Raw genomic sequence first — 15,404 nt, 5'->3', positions numbered from 1 at the left:
CAGTGGAATGTCTTCTTTAATGGGAATCTGAAAATTTTTTAACGACTTTATCAATAACCACGGGAGAAAATCCACGGTCAATCGCAACTGCTCTCAAATAATTAAGTTCATTGGTAAGCAAAGATTCAGAGGAACAAACTTTAAGCGCGCGGAATACATAATAGTAAAAAGAAGCCATTTTTTGCTTAACAGGGTGGCATGACTAGGCATGGGGTGGTAAACAAACTGCAAAGAGTTTACGGTACACAGCAGTGCTAAAATCAGTTTCATTGCGGATTATAAGAATATCAACGAAGGGGAGGGAATTGTTGGATTCAATTTCAAGAGTGAATTGGATGGCTGGATCAATTGAATTCATAACAGAGGATTATGAATAGAGGATTATAATAGAGGATTATGAATAGAGGCCGTTAAAAAATTTTCAGATTCCCATCAAAGAAGACGTTCCACTGTTAGAAATAATATTAATGACCTTGTCGTGCTTCCATTTTATCCTTCTGTTAGCTATAAAATTGCAGGGATTCTCCAGAAATTCAATTTTCAAGTCGGTTTCTCCCCTATTAATAAAATTCACCATTCGATTCTAAAAGATTGCGTTTCTGTCTTAAATTCTTGGGGAATTTATAGTGTATCGTGTCAATGTGGTTTAAGATATATTGGCCAAACAAAAAGAGCGTTGAAGTTTCGTAACAAGGAAGATGAATCTTATGTCAGAAAAGGTGAAATTAACAAGTCTAGCGTATCATAGTTGGACATTTAACCATAATTTTGACTTTGGGTCTGCAAAAATTATCCAAAAGGCTTCTTTCATAGGTGAATTGGATTTTCTTGAGGCTTTTCACATTCACAAAGATTTAGCAAGTTTAGTTAATGATTTGAGTCCAATCCAGTCCTTCCTAATGCCTTTAAAATTCTACTATCTTAATTCAGTTATTTTTGCCAATAGATGGTGTTACCTCCTCGCGTTTGGTACTACCAGAGGGTATAAAAATCCGTTCAGTGGTTGCTTTTCATTATTTGAAGTTTAGATTTTGAGCGTGAAGGTGCATTTGCCCCTCGCTCCCTATTTTAAATTCGCTAATTTTTCTTGTCCTTTATGCTTGATGAGAAGGCGGCCAGTGCAACTCTGATTAAAAATCCAGTTATACCACGTGCAGTGCTGATAAGGACCACGTATTTCTGAGACTCCTTCTCCTTTATTTTCTTCTTTCTAGGTATTTCTTTCTCCTGATGAGGAGGGACCTTTAGCTGCCCTCGAAATCGATTGAGTGTTTCATTATACTTACGCTAAATACAAGATTGTTTTTACGATTTTGATTGTGACATTAGCGTGTTTCTCTTCTAGTCTAATTTTTACCGGTTTTATCATTAAAGATGTACTATGAGCTCATTTAATTTCTAAACCTTTAACCTATTTCCTTTACTTTTTAATTAATAATAAAGTTCTGCATATCGTGACTGTAACTGCAATAAGGATCTTCATTTTTCAGCACGAAAATGTACTTGTTAGAGAAGTGTGGTCTTTGATCATGGTTTGCAGATAGATGAATTTCATATGTCAGTCCACATTCTTCACTTCTACTTGTTGAATATCTTTCGAAATGATAACATGTTACTTGTGTTATTAATAGTTTAGCATATATATATGTAATGATATTTTTAAATCAATTGATTAAATTAAATTCTATTAATATTGCTTAATAATGTATTGGCGAATCTCTACCTAAATCGCATCCCTGTTCCTAAATTTTGGAGAAATCCTTTCTTTAGTATAAAATATATTAACCTGTTGGCGCCCGCCAAATCGCCAAACTCATAAATCTGTCATATTACATAAAGTCCTTAAGAACACTCCTGATGAGAAGATAGCGTCACCTCGTGATTTCAATTAATATCGCTGATTGGATGAGCCTCGTGACGCACACATAGGGATAAATAGGGCTTCTGCTCAAGGTACGAAAAGAAACGCTTGTGATATGGATGCTAAAATACACTGCTTTAACCACACACAACTGCTTTAACACACTGCTTTAACCTAAAAAACCATCCAAAGGGTTTTGGTATACTTATAAATACTCATGAAAGTTACAAAATGTAAATACTTATGAAAGTTACATAATATAAATATTCATGAAAGCTTTAAAAGAGATGTTCGGAATCACAATTTTTGCTCATTTAATAAATTATGTCCAGTTTTAAAAAACCTCGCCGATATTACGCTGTATTTCGAATTTTTCTCTCCGTTTAATCACAAACCAAATACTGCATGCACTGATAATTAATTATACATTAATTATGCACTGAGTTTTTCTTTTGAAATTGATACCTATGTCAGATTTTACTGATTATTAAAATTTAATTTGTTACACAGTGTTTCCACAAGTCTTTACCCCCCCCTTTATGTATTTGCAACTATTGGTCATAGACATATACTTCTAGTCATAAAAATATTTAAAATGATGCAATTATTCATGCTTCAAAATTTTTTAATTTAAAGAAATAATTTTTGTAAAAATTAAGAAATCGTACATTTTATACCTTCTTCCAGTCCCTATATAACCTTTTGTACTCATTATAAAATATGAAGCATAAAAGGTTCGACTCCCGTACAACAAAATTGTAGGTGACCTCAGACTGTCGAGGTCTGAGGTCACCTACAATTTGCAATTAAAGGTCAGATAATAAACAAACTAGAATAATTTGAGGTTGGTCGTCCTCTTAAATATCATTCAAAGATTTTTTTTATTTATTAGTGTATTTAATTTATAATTTTGTTACAGTTTCTATGTCGAAAGAATTTTCACACAAGTAATTTATAAGCTTTCACATTCTAAAAATACGCTTTTGCCACTGCCGTGAAGTTTTACTTTAAAATAATAATTTGGTAATCGTACAAAAAAATCAATAAATTTCAAATATTTTTAATTTTTAATTGACACAAATAATATTGTGAGCTATCTGTGTGTCAGTCCTGAAGCCTGCCAGTTTTTTCGAAAACACACATTCTGTAAAATTCTGTGAATAAAATTACCATTTAAAAAAAATTATATTGACTAATACTTTTCACACTAATCTACACATTCGTGCTTGTTACTTAATCTCTTCTCTTCAGAACCTTTTCCTAACTAATTGTTTTGTTACTCTTCACTTCCGAACTAATTGTTTTGTTACTTAATCTCTTCACTTCCGAACTAATTGTTTTGTTACTTAATCTCTTCACTTCAAATATTTTTTCCTAACTAATTGTTTATTTTTAGTTGCGTACAAATGCAAACAATTCGCTCTTCAATATGTGTACGGCTCCTAAGGATGATGTTCGATTTTAATACTATTATCTCAGTCATTTTTTGTTGTATGGGAGTCATACATTTTTGTCTTATTTTTTATAACTAGTAGAAAATGTTCCTGAATATAAGCACAGGAGTGTTAGGTTTTTCAAATTTCAAAATACTCATTTTTTTAAATTTAAAAATGTCGAAACATGAACATTTGTGTCATTTAAAACATTTTTGAGATTGGAAATATATGTCTTTGACCAACAATTGCAAAACTAAAGGGCAGACAAAAGTTTTTGTATACACTGTGTACAATTCAATGAGATTTCTAACTGTATAACTTCGCTTCGGCGTGCATATTGAAGTAATTATGAATGTACAATCTGTTTGTTAACATTAATTTTGTTTTTCATTGTTTTTTGTTTCAGGGGGCATCGTCTAGCCTAGTCGTGAAGTTCGCCGACACAGAAAAAGAAAGGCAGCTGAGGCGGATGCAGCAAATGGCTGGTAACATGGGACTTCTCAACCCTTTCATGTTCAACCAGTTCGGTGCTTATGGTGCATATGCACAGGTAGATCTCAATGTATGTCACACGACGTGTCTTTCTTTCTTCCTCTTCTTTTTTTTCTTTTTCTCTTCTTCACTGTCTCTGTATGTCACTGTCATGATCATGTTGCATGAACGCACGCATATATACTTCCTCTTCTTCTAACATCGTTCGTTTCGTATGAATTCGAAATGCCATTGTCTACATAAACTCAAGTTGATATTCAATTTGATGTTTTCTTCATTTTCGCCTGATTCTTAAGATTTATGTCACCCAGTTTTAATCACCAGATGCATAAGATTGTAAGACTGAATATTTCGATTTTATTTAATGATGGTCATGGATGAAACTTTTAAAACGTTGTTATGTTATCAGTTAGATAACAGTTGTTTGATAATGTTAGGATATGTTTAATAGACTTGTGCTAGTTATTTAAAATAGTCTGTTTAGTAGAAATCTCACAATGGCACAAAAGCACTCATCTTTAAATAAAAAAGTATATTCTCAGAATTAGCAAACATGACGATTCCTGCTGTCTTTATAATAATTACCTTTGCTTTTACTTGTAGCAAAAGGGAGAAAACTAAAGTGTTGTTATTATTATGTTCCCTTTAAGTTAAGTTCATTAGCAATTTCTTCATGAAAATTTTTTATTGTAAATCATTTCAAATTTAATAATATAGTTTTGCGCATTTTAAATATATACGCTCTAATAAAATGAATAAAAAATCTAGAAAAAATTCTATAATAGGTTTCTAAGAAAACTCAAAGTAAATTTATTATTAGTTTAATTAAATCTTGTCAATTAAATTTTTAAAAATATATTGGATGTCGCTCATTTAAAACCTATGAACACATTTTTATTTAATGATGTCTTCATAGGTTTTAAACTTCATTGTTTGTATTTATTTTTTTGTTTTTAATACTGGTGTAAGAACTACAATTTTGCAAAGCCATTTCGAATTTTCTATTCTTGTTGGTTATCGGTGCTCCACATGCATTGCTAACAAGGGTGAAGAATAGATCAGTGTTAGTGGGATTAGTTATCCTAGGTTAGTTTGAACTTGAAAAATAATTCAAAATGCTTTTATTCAAATCAAATACTCTACAAATACTGTGTTTTGTTTCGTTTCTTGTTTCTCTCTTTCTAGATTAGAATCTAGTTTTACAACATCTTATGGACGATTCAAAAACATGAACTACTCTCGTTTCCAAAAATTAAGCAATGGAATGAAAAACTGCGATAAACTTACTAAAATAAATACGAAATTCTTGAAACTGGATATGTTGCAAATAAAATCAAGTTGCAGTGAGTAGAATTACGCAAAAGAGTGACATTGTCATCGTTTTACGCCAAAAAAGATACATTTTAGACAATTATTTATTCAGAAAAGAATCGCCGTTCAATGAACGATGGTATATTAAAGAGTTTCGAGATTTCGAGATATCCAGAGAGTAAACATGAGTTCGGGGGGGGACATCAGCCATCAGAATTGCTTTACAGAGACGTATGCCGATTAGAAGCAGGTCCGTGACAGTCTGGCGTTGCAAGATGACTAAATATCGACCATTCAGTGGTACGCCGGATGTAGAACTAATTTCTAACAACTGGTTCAGCTTCTCGAAGACCTACAGAATGTAGGCCAACAATTGCCACTTCTACAGATGCCTGGTACTTGCGACTACGTCCAAGCAGGAGTGCAACTCCATCTAAGCTTATATCTACGCTTATTTATGCTACAGGAAAGACAGCATCAGACGCAACAGTAAATTTAGGACTTTATGAAAGAGGTCTGTATGCTATATGAGCGGCATTGTGCGCCCCGCTTATCTTCCACTACTCACCAGCGGGTTGACTTACGTCCTAAGGAACAATCACCTAGCGGACAACCTTCCACCACTGAAGAAAGCCTTTGAACTGTTGCATAGTCATGCACACTGTACTGAAAAATCAGTGAAGATGTGTTATATTCACTGATAAGTACTACTTTACTTTACAGGGTGATTCCCGACGTGTTTGCTTGTGACGAGAAGCAAATAGTCCATATCATCTGTCTAACATACGGGAAAAGGATACCTCTGTAAGAGGTAGTATTCTTGTATGGCGTGGAGTATCTGTAGGTGGGCGTACAGACCTCTATGTGCTACCCCATGGATCTTTCAATGCTCAGAGATACAGAGACGATATACTGGATCCTACTGCTTGTTCGTATACTGCCGCAATTGGCGATACTTCAATTTTGCAAGAGGATAATACGCTCACGTACACTGCGCGACGCATACAACAATTTTTGAAAAATAAACTGTAGTCCAAATTAAATTATTAACACGATCTTAATCTCTTTAAAAATACATAGGAACATCTCGGTAGACGTGTTGCTAGCTTCCATCTTCCTCGCCAAAACCTAAGTGGGCAAGAACTTCTATACGTGATCAATTAGTACCCATGCAGCTCATTAACATCAAAAACAGCATAAGAGATAGCTATTAATCCTGTTTTGCTGATTGTTTATACTCATTATCGTAAAAATATTTATATTTACCTTCTATGTCCAAGTTTAGAAGATTTTATCTTCTTGTTGATATCACAAAATGTAAATATTCTGTGTAGTATTTTCTTAGTTTTTTAAGTTGTTGTTGTAGTGTCTATGAGAAAGCCTACTCAAATAGTGCCATGGACGGAAATGGTAGCCCTAACAATCTGCAAAATGTTACCATCGTAGAGGTTCGGTCTCGCTAACAAAATCCCAGCTTTTAACAGTTCAGCAAAGATGCCTAGACAATCAAAAATGTGCGCAGTTGTCTATTCTGTATCCGGGCAGCTATCGCATTTTCTATAGGTTTTCCTACTCTCTATGTCGATTTCCACTTCTCTGTAATGGCCATTTCTAAGCCTGACTATGGATTTAGGTATACGTCGATCCCCATTCAGGTTCTGGAGCTGGTTCTTTATTGGAATTAAATATTCCTTTAATTTGTACTTGGCCACGGCATTTGTTTCCTAGAGGGTGATATTTTCATGTTTTTATAACTGAGATTTCAAGACTCTTCTGCCACTTTACCCGCGTTCTCGTTACCTGTGATGTTGATATGCACTGGCAACCATTAAAAAATATAGACCTTTTGTAACTTTTGAACCTCGTTTAGGCGAAAATAGATCCAATTTATGCTCAGGGAACTAACTACGTTTGCTTAATAATCATTATTCAGTATCTACAAATAAGTTATCATTCACAGTGGATGTTATAATCGTAGTGGATGGCCTACCAAAATGTGTTTCATCGATTCCTTGTGTTTTATTATTTTTCTAATGCCTCCACCAATGGAGCACTGAAGGCTATATGTTTCAATACCTATGCATACGATAGTGTTTCTTGTGTTCCATGATCGTTCTTCCCAACGTTGAAATGCAATTCAGCAGTACTTTCACAGAGATGTCTTCTTCATTTACCATGGCGTAGTGACCAAGGAGTAAAGGATATGATTCCCCTATTACATATTTAGGTACATTAAAGTAAACCCATCCCCAAACACAGAGCAAAGATTGAATCTGTAACATTTTGATCACGCACACTTTTACCACCTTTCCCACAAATGCAAAATTTTTACTCTTGTTATATATATTAGTATGTTTTTACATTAATTATAAGCTATAATATACTAAAACCATCTATAATTTTATAAATCTTTAACAGAGACTTGTAAACTTAGGATTAAATAACGCAAATCATTTGAATATGAATAATTTTGCAATCCCTAGGTAGAACCATCATGTTTTCAAACAGAAAAGTAGACGATGAATTGGGATATTTATAAATGCAATTAACATACTGTAATCAAAAATATAATAAAAGAGTAAGTGTGTCAAACTTTAAGCACGCGTTTATTTGCTTGATTTCTGAAGAAACTTGGAAGCATATTTCACTTAAATATTCTTTTTCTCGCTATTCAAAAAAAATAAAAATGAAATGAAATGAATTATTGTAAGCTATGTTGCATTTAAAAAAAACGAAAAATGTGCGACTAAGTAATGCTAGCAAGTGATCTCTAAACCGAATTTGTTACCTAAAATTTGCTGCCATTACCTGAAAGGAAATAAGAGGGATTTAAGAAATAAAAATAAACAAGGAGACCAAAACTAATTTCACGAGAAGATTGCAAAATTAAACAGGTAAGTGGAAACGGAAAAATTATGCGTATATATTTTTAAAACTTCGTCTTGCACCGTAGTTTAAAAGATGGGATTTTAATTAAATACCGCTTCCTTTTGCAGCTGTCTTGGGAAAACTGGCAACAGGCAAATGGCGAAATTAAATCGATTCGAATTTTACGTGCACTATAATAACTAGAACCATTCAGGAAAAGTAAATTACCCGGACATATATGTCTAATTTAAAGTAACTGTCACAGAAGGCTTCAAAAAAAAAAAAAAGTTCTTTAAGACACGGTTTCAGTTAGTTAAAAGCTCAATTATATTTAAGTATACCTTAGCATTAACACTTAAGACCCAAGTTTCAGCTTTATAAAAGAATTGCTAAATCGTATTATTTGTAAATTATATTCTTAAATATATGTTCCTAAATGAGCAAGATTATTATTTGCGAGTTTTTAAAGAAGAATTTTATAACATAATATTAAAGTTTCCAAATCTAATTTTAAAAATAAGGTAGTGTACTTACATTAGACAAGATGATCCATGTAGATTTATCTTCCTTTACATTTTCCAAATCAAAGCAATTTGTATGTTTTTATGTACGATCAACTATTTAATTGATTTTAAGTTACTTAAATATATAGTTCGACATAGTCTCTTCTGTACAATGCAACATTTTCTGGCAACATTCTTGTAAGCGTCGGCTCTCATCTTGAAATTCTCTTCTAAGGCTGTGTACAAAGAATTAGCATTAAGATATGTTATCAACTATGTAACTCTTCATACATTGCCAAACTTATTTGATAACAGCAAAACTAGCCACCAGAATATAAAATTCTGAAGAACAGAGTTTTTACATCCAACCCTCGATGGTGTTTTTAATCCCGGTTTATACACCTGCATCGCGATACTGACTGTCAAGCAACCAGTTGTCATTTTTGTCTTCCTCGCCAAAGAGTCTGTTCAGAAACTACAAATATTGTTCAGGATTTACAAGTTCTCTTGTCTTATAACGTTCCATATTGTGATACCTCTTTTCCTTATCCACTGTTAGAATCAACATGAAAGTGCAGGAACTGTGATGAGAACGCGTCTTCTAAATTATTGTTTACTTTTTCCTCGCTGTTGGAGTAAACTATCTAATTTGAGCTTCGCCTAGGGTAAATGTGGCTCTCCGACGGAATATTTATTGCTGATATACATGAAAAATGTCTTTGAAGTTACTCATTTCTTCATTCCGATGCTCTAAACTCATTTGTGCAAGGATGATTGTCTATTCTTTGAGACCGTTTTTAATTATTTTGCTGTAAAATCAGAGCATGTGATTTAGGGCTCCAGGATAAGGTGGCAGAAACTTTATAGAGATCTTTATTTGTGGTGTAAAGTTTATTTTGCTACATAGTCTCAGTTTCCTATTCGAAATCTGCAATTCCCTTTTTCTTGCAACAGTGACCCTCTAGTTTTACTATTTAAATTTTGTGTGATAATTTCACTAACAGTATCTAAGACCTTTAGCCTAATCCATCGCTGCTGGATTCAAAGAAAATAAATGTTCTTTCGAATGCAGAGTTATCGATATGGATAGCTAATTAATCAGAAAATATCAATTTAACAATACCTGGAAATTTAATGAAAATTTTCAAAAATAATGTGTTTGATTCAGATGATGTAATACATATAACTCTGTTAAAAAGAACATGATAATTTTTGTGAAAGTAATTAAAAACCAAATAGAAAAAGATTTTTGCGAATTGCGTTTCTCACAGAGAAGGTGTCCGCGGAAAGCATCGAGACAAACACATCGCGGAAGAAATTGTCCCGGAGAAAATAAAGAAAGGCGAAAGCATCCGCGTAAAAATCATCGCAGGTGAAAAGAAACCAAGGAGGACATACTGCAGACCTAAAACATCGGGTTACAAAGCATCTTCGTCGAAATAAAGCGGTTCAAAAACTTCGAAGTTTAACAATATCCGTCGCCAAAGATATCGTGTAGATTGCTTTAGCAAATATTCATCATTCGCAGTAACTCTCGGCAGAAACACATTATTCATTCGGCAAAATTTCAAACTTCTAAAACTTTATTTGCGTTAGTGGAAATGAATTAATTTCACTAGGGGAGATTTCAGTGGATATAACATCCCTTTTTCCGCTGCTCTCCTTAAACTTCCTTCAACTTTTTAATGATTTTAATCAGCTTTAAGTATGATATTATAAATTCCGAGTCCTAGTGAGACTTAAGAGAGAGCTATAATTTATATATGTCTTTTAATTGTAGTAAATAATAAGTTAAGGTGTACAAAAGGCCATTTGGATGACAAGTATGAAGTTACAGTATAAGGTATTGCTTCCGCCTTCTTAGCATGCCTTCGTAGTGTAATGGTCAGGACGCTTGACGCGAATTCGAGAGGTCCGTGGTTCGAGTCCCGACAAGGGCACTGCTCATTTTTTCATCTCTTCTGCTTTCAAAAAATACCTAATGTCTCTATAGTGGCGCCCTAACTAAAAAGGTGGTGAATGGTGATTCTTCACCACAGTCCACAGTCGCCCTTTAAAAGGGGAATATATAAGGTATTTCTCCCGCCTTCTTAGCATGCCTTCGTGGTGTAGTGGTCAGCACGCCTGACGCGTATTCGAGAAGTCCGTTGTTCGAGTCCCGGTGAAGGCGTTCTTATTTTTCACATCTTCTGCTACCAAAAAAATCCTAATGTCTCTACAACATCTTCTCTAATATTTGAAAAGAAGTTATGTTTGACGGTATTATAATATGAAACGGTCTAACATAACTAGCCACCCTGATCTGTAGATTGCTGCTTGCAGTAGTTTTAAGCCTAGGTTTGAGTCCCGAGGGAAGCCTGGGTGTTAGTAAGTGTATAGTGCTTATACGGAATAGGGAATTTAAAATGCTAGTTAGACTAAAGCCCTGACGAGAGGTCTAGTGATGGAGAAAGAGGGATCAGGTGCCTTCTCTCTGGGGTGTTTTCCTTCAAAGCCGGAATGGAACTTTGCCCGTTCTTGAGGGTGTAAAATCGGTCGCTTTCTTTTGTTTGCCTTGGGAAACTTTATCAATGATGAGAGACCTAAATGACAATATATACTAGCCATTCCAGCCAAATAAATTAAGTTGCAAGTGTCTAACGATTTAAAATAACAACAAAATAACATAGCTATATTTCTGATGGCTTTGTAAAAATTCAGTAATAACATATAGATTCACCAGTGGCAGCGTGGATACATCCACTGAATATAATTTCTTTGATGTCAATTCAAATTTCGATGAATGGTTTAGTTGCACGTACTCTATCTCGTGTTTTTTTCTTTAGAAAGCTTTTCACAAAGGCATATCTTTCCTTAGATTTATAGCCTAAATACGTTGTGTAATTTGTAATCATCTGCTAGCACAGCAACACGACACGTTTTCTACTTCACTAAATTGTCCGAAAGTGGAATATGGAAACTGAGCACCTGTAGTTTGTCTAAAGTTCTTTCTCAACTAATAAGGGTCAGTTTCCGTAGAAAAGCCTCAACAAACTCATGCCTCCTTAAATATATTTTGCACTGCTTTCTATAATTAAGTAAGCTGCTTAGCTACAGTAGAGTCTCGATTTGCCGAATTGTTACAGAAATATTCGTAAAGTATAAATTTCATGAATAGAAATAGCATTAAAAATATTTCAAACGTTTCAGGACCCAAGCGATTGTTCGTAAGAACCTATTTTTCATGAACGGACGTTTCGTAAAAGCGCGGGTCGTCTGTATATGTTAAACTTTTTATGTATTCATTCTAGTTCATAACTGACATACAGTTTTTGATCCGATTAATAATTGCCTATTTTATGATTTTTATTATGGGAGTATAAATCACCAATGCAGACCAAAAATAATAATTGTTAATTAATTGGAAGAAAGGGCAAATTGATTGGAAGTATGTTTTATCTACTACGAAACAAAAAAATTTTAAAGTTAACAGAATGGAAAATCATCATGTTGTTCTTTAACTAACTCTGGCATTTAACTAATCATTTTCTTAATTAATTTTAGAAAGGCATAAATTTTAAAACATCTCATGTCGTAATAAATCTCAGCTCCAAAACCTGAATTTAAAAAAAAAACTGGCAGAAAAATTCAATATCTCACTTCCACATTTAATTTATATTCACAGAAGAGAGCATTAAAGAGGGTTACAAAACTAGATCCCTTTTTACATTCGCTCTTTATTTAAACTAATTCTAAGATTTGTATCATATAATACGGTAATTCATTACTTCAAACTTCAGTTCTCAAAACATTTCGCTTCTTTCAGTTTTATCTAAGCAGTTTTTTACGAGATAATTAATCTTCTCAGTTAGATTAATTAATTTTAGTTCTGTTACTGATTTTCATCATCAAGGTAATTAAAATCATTCAGCAACGTGTCATAATGAAGAAAACAAAAAAAAAATAAAATTAGCAAACTTTAAAAAAAGGAAGCATTGATGCAATCATTGGAAAAAAAATTTAAAAGCAGAAAGCTAAAAACATGAACTAATTGTTTAATACAAAAACATCAAAAGTTTTAAAAAAAATTGAAGTTGGCATTTTTCTTTATATAACTTCCTTAACACTTTTAAGTATAAACTTTTTTTACCTATAAATTTTTAAATATCACAGAACTCTAATTATGTGAAATAACTGGGATCACAGCCTTTCCGGATAATCAGAAAATTCGGATAATTGTGTTTTCTTGGTGACTAAAATGTATTTAGTATAATGTATGTAAAGTATTCTTTTTCATTTATCTTGCTCTTTTAAACGCAGTTATACAGTAAAAAAAAAATACTGATTACTATATGGATTCAAAAATAAGAAATCTCACACAGAGTCGGAGGTACTCTGAAACGGTTGCTAATATAATGCTGCAGTTACCCTGCATGGGATAATACAAAAATTCCTTGCGTAAAGGAAAAACAGACGTATCGTCAACACGATCTTATGAATGAGTATTAGACTTTGTGTAGATTGTCATAAAAGAGGATAATGTTTAACACCAGTATTTATTTACATTTCAAGAAATACCGATAGCTTTCGGGGGTGATTGTCTAAGAAAGTGACGCCATAAGAGGTTTTTATGCATTTAAATCAATGAAATAGTTAAAACATGTAATTAAAGCTGCCCAGACAGTACAGTGTTTAGGAGAACCTACTGCGGTCCCGAAGGGTCCAGGTTCGAAATCCAGAGAAGGCATGAATGTTTGTAAATGTGTAGTGTCTTTGCGGCATGGGACGCTCCAAATGTATGGCAAGGCGAAAGTCCTCTTGTGGTTTAGTGGTACGAGAGAGGGGTGGGAGACCCTCTGACCCCTCACCTCACGGTGCTCTCCCTCAGAATTTGGGTGGAAGTAGAAGTTCAACCTCCTTCAGGCTCTGGCAAACATTCCTCCATGAATTACGTGGACAATACAAGCTTAATTTTATTACCTCAAAAGAACAAAAAGCAATATCTGGATAACTGGAGTTTCGAGTATTTGAAGTCCAAATTACTAGGGATTTTTGGTTCAACGCATACTGAATATTAGACCTAAATTTCTCTGCATCTCCTTTAACATAATTTTCACAGTCTGATAACTAAGAAAATAATCTGCATGAGAAGCCAAATTTCATAGAATTTTCTTATCAATTTTAGAATTAACAGGTATTGTGTGAAGTAATTGCTAACAGCTGGTTAACTTCACAAAATTCAATCAAGAAAACAAGTAAGTACATAATCGCGACCGTTTATATGAAAGTGTAAATGCAATGCAGATTTGTTTTTAGGAGCATTCGCACGATGAAGAATGCTGGTCATTTCACTAAAGTTAATGGAAAAGATCCCAATCATCAGCTACAACACTTTTGTACAAACCCAACTCATTTTAAAGTTCAAGTAGACTAGTATTATTTATAAATAATCGAGCAATACCATTGTTCTTAGTTTGTAAATATATCTTTAATATCAGTTCTGCCTTTTGATTTTGTATTTATAATTAAATTATTATTGCACGTAAAAAATATAACTATCCGTGTCAGTTGCATTCAGTCATTAAAAGCTAGAATTAAAAACATCCCATTAAAAATTTACCTGGAGGCGTATGAAAGTTATAAAACATTGTTAAAGGAATTATTTCTTTTTTTGAAAGCTGTGCTTTCTTCGTTCGAATTGTTTCTTCCTTACCTTAAAAAAATATTCTTTTTTTTTATTTACACTTTTTTGCTTCCGATTTTATTTATTTGCCATCTTTACTTTAGGCAGTATGCCTTGTTGAAGTGATAGGTTGCTTTTTTCTGCAGTATAAGTTACTTTATTTTTTCTAAGTTAGAAAATGAAATTCACTCTTCTATAATATATATACAGTACTTTTTTCATTTTTTTCTCTTTCGAAGATTATTTACACTAAAGAGGTCTGCTTTAGGGCATAGTATTCTCCATTTTAAGTAGTTTTTTTTTTTTTTTTTTTTTTTTTTTTTGATATCCTACACAATTCAATAAGTATAATTTTATTAAATTGCTCAAGAAATATTAGCTATATGTATTTTTTTCTTTACATTCAGAAAAAAATAATTTCCTTAATACACTGTCATTAGACTTTTCTTCTCTTTCTTTCAAAAATATTATATCTAAAAACATTGCTATATGCCCCGCTTTACGGAAGCTCACTGCAAGAAAAACTTATAGGACTATACATTAAGATTAATTTAAAAAAAAGGTAAAAAGGGTATTTACTTTTACAAAGAAAAATACACCGATAATATTTTTCTGGGTATGCTTTAAAGCAAATATTTAATAAAAGAAAGAACTCATACTATGAGAACAACTTTTTCAAGTTCAGGATACAAGACGTTCTGAATGCAGCCGAAAACCTAATCAAGCGCGCTGCTGTATTTGTTGCCTGTTAATAAACCAGAGCAAATGGCAAATCTCAACTTTTTTATATATATTCTGAATATTGTGCACAGCATACATAAAATGCCATAAATTTCAAACACATGTAAACAAGCAAGAAATAATCACCAATGTAAATCAATGACTGAAATAAAAATGGTCCAATGTAATAAAAATGGTCCAATAAATGGTTCAATGTAAATCAATGACTGGTGTAAAACTAAATAACTAAATGAAGAATTTTGTCTAAATATAGACCATTATTTATTTCGTACTTTTGAGGGCCTTGGTTTACAAATTTTACTTAAACAGGAACTGCAGAAGGCACAAAGGTGGCAGCTGGTTTACAGTTTTGAAAAGGAAGACAAGATTGATATACTTGGCATTACAACTGAGAGAAAGCCAATTAAGAAGTATAATTATGCAGGGGAAAGGACATGCGCAGCTTAAAATATTCATTTCGTCTGAAAAATAAAAAATTCCGTTAATCATCTGTATTTCAAAGAAATCAACCGTATTTCAAAATTTTAAAT

At 33.0% G+C, this 15,404-nt stretch overlaps 1 protein-coding gene across 5 annotated transcripts in view; it reads left to right on the top strand.

Moving 5' to 3' along the window:
• The window catches only part of LOC118187586 (CUGBP Elav-like family member 4), a 927,242-nt gene that overhangs the window by 672,525 nt on the left and 239,313 nt on the right, over window positions 1-15,404 (top strand). For all 5 annotated transcript variants that reach the window (XM_085827228.1, XM_085827240.1, XM_085827235.1 and 2 more), the window contains one exon: window positions 3,704-3,859. In XM_085827228.1, coding sequence (XP_085683354.1) covers window positions 3,704-3,859 — 156 coding nt within the window. The remainder of the gene's footprint in view (window positions 1-3,703; window positions 3,860-15,404) is intronic.

Source organism: Stegodyphus dumicola, chromosome 1, assembly GCF_044657685.1.
Source record: "Stegodyphus dumicola isolate Sdum_Otavi_A_Nest chromosome 1, ASM4465768v1".
Classification (NCBI taxonomy): domain Eukaryota; kingdom Metazoa; phylum Arthropoda; class Arachnida; order Araneae; family Eresidae; genus Stegodyphus; species Stegodyphus dumicola.
Note: the sequence above shows the minus strand (reverse complement) of the source record. Positions and strands in the feature narration are given on the sequence as shown.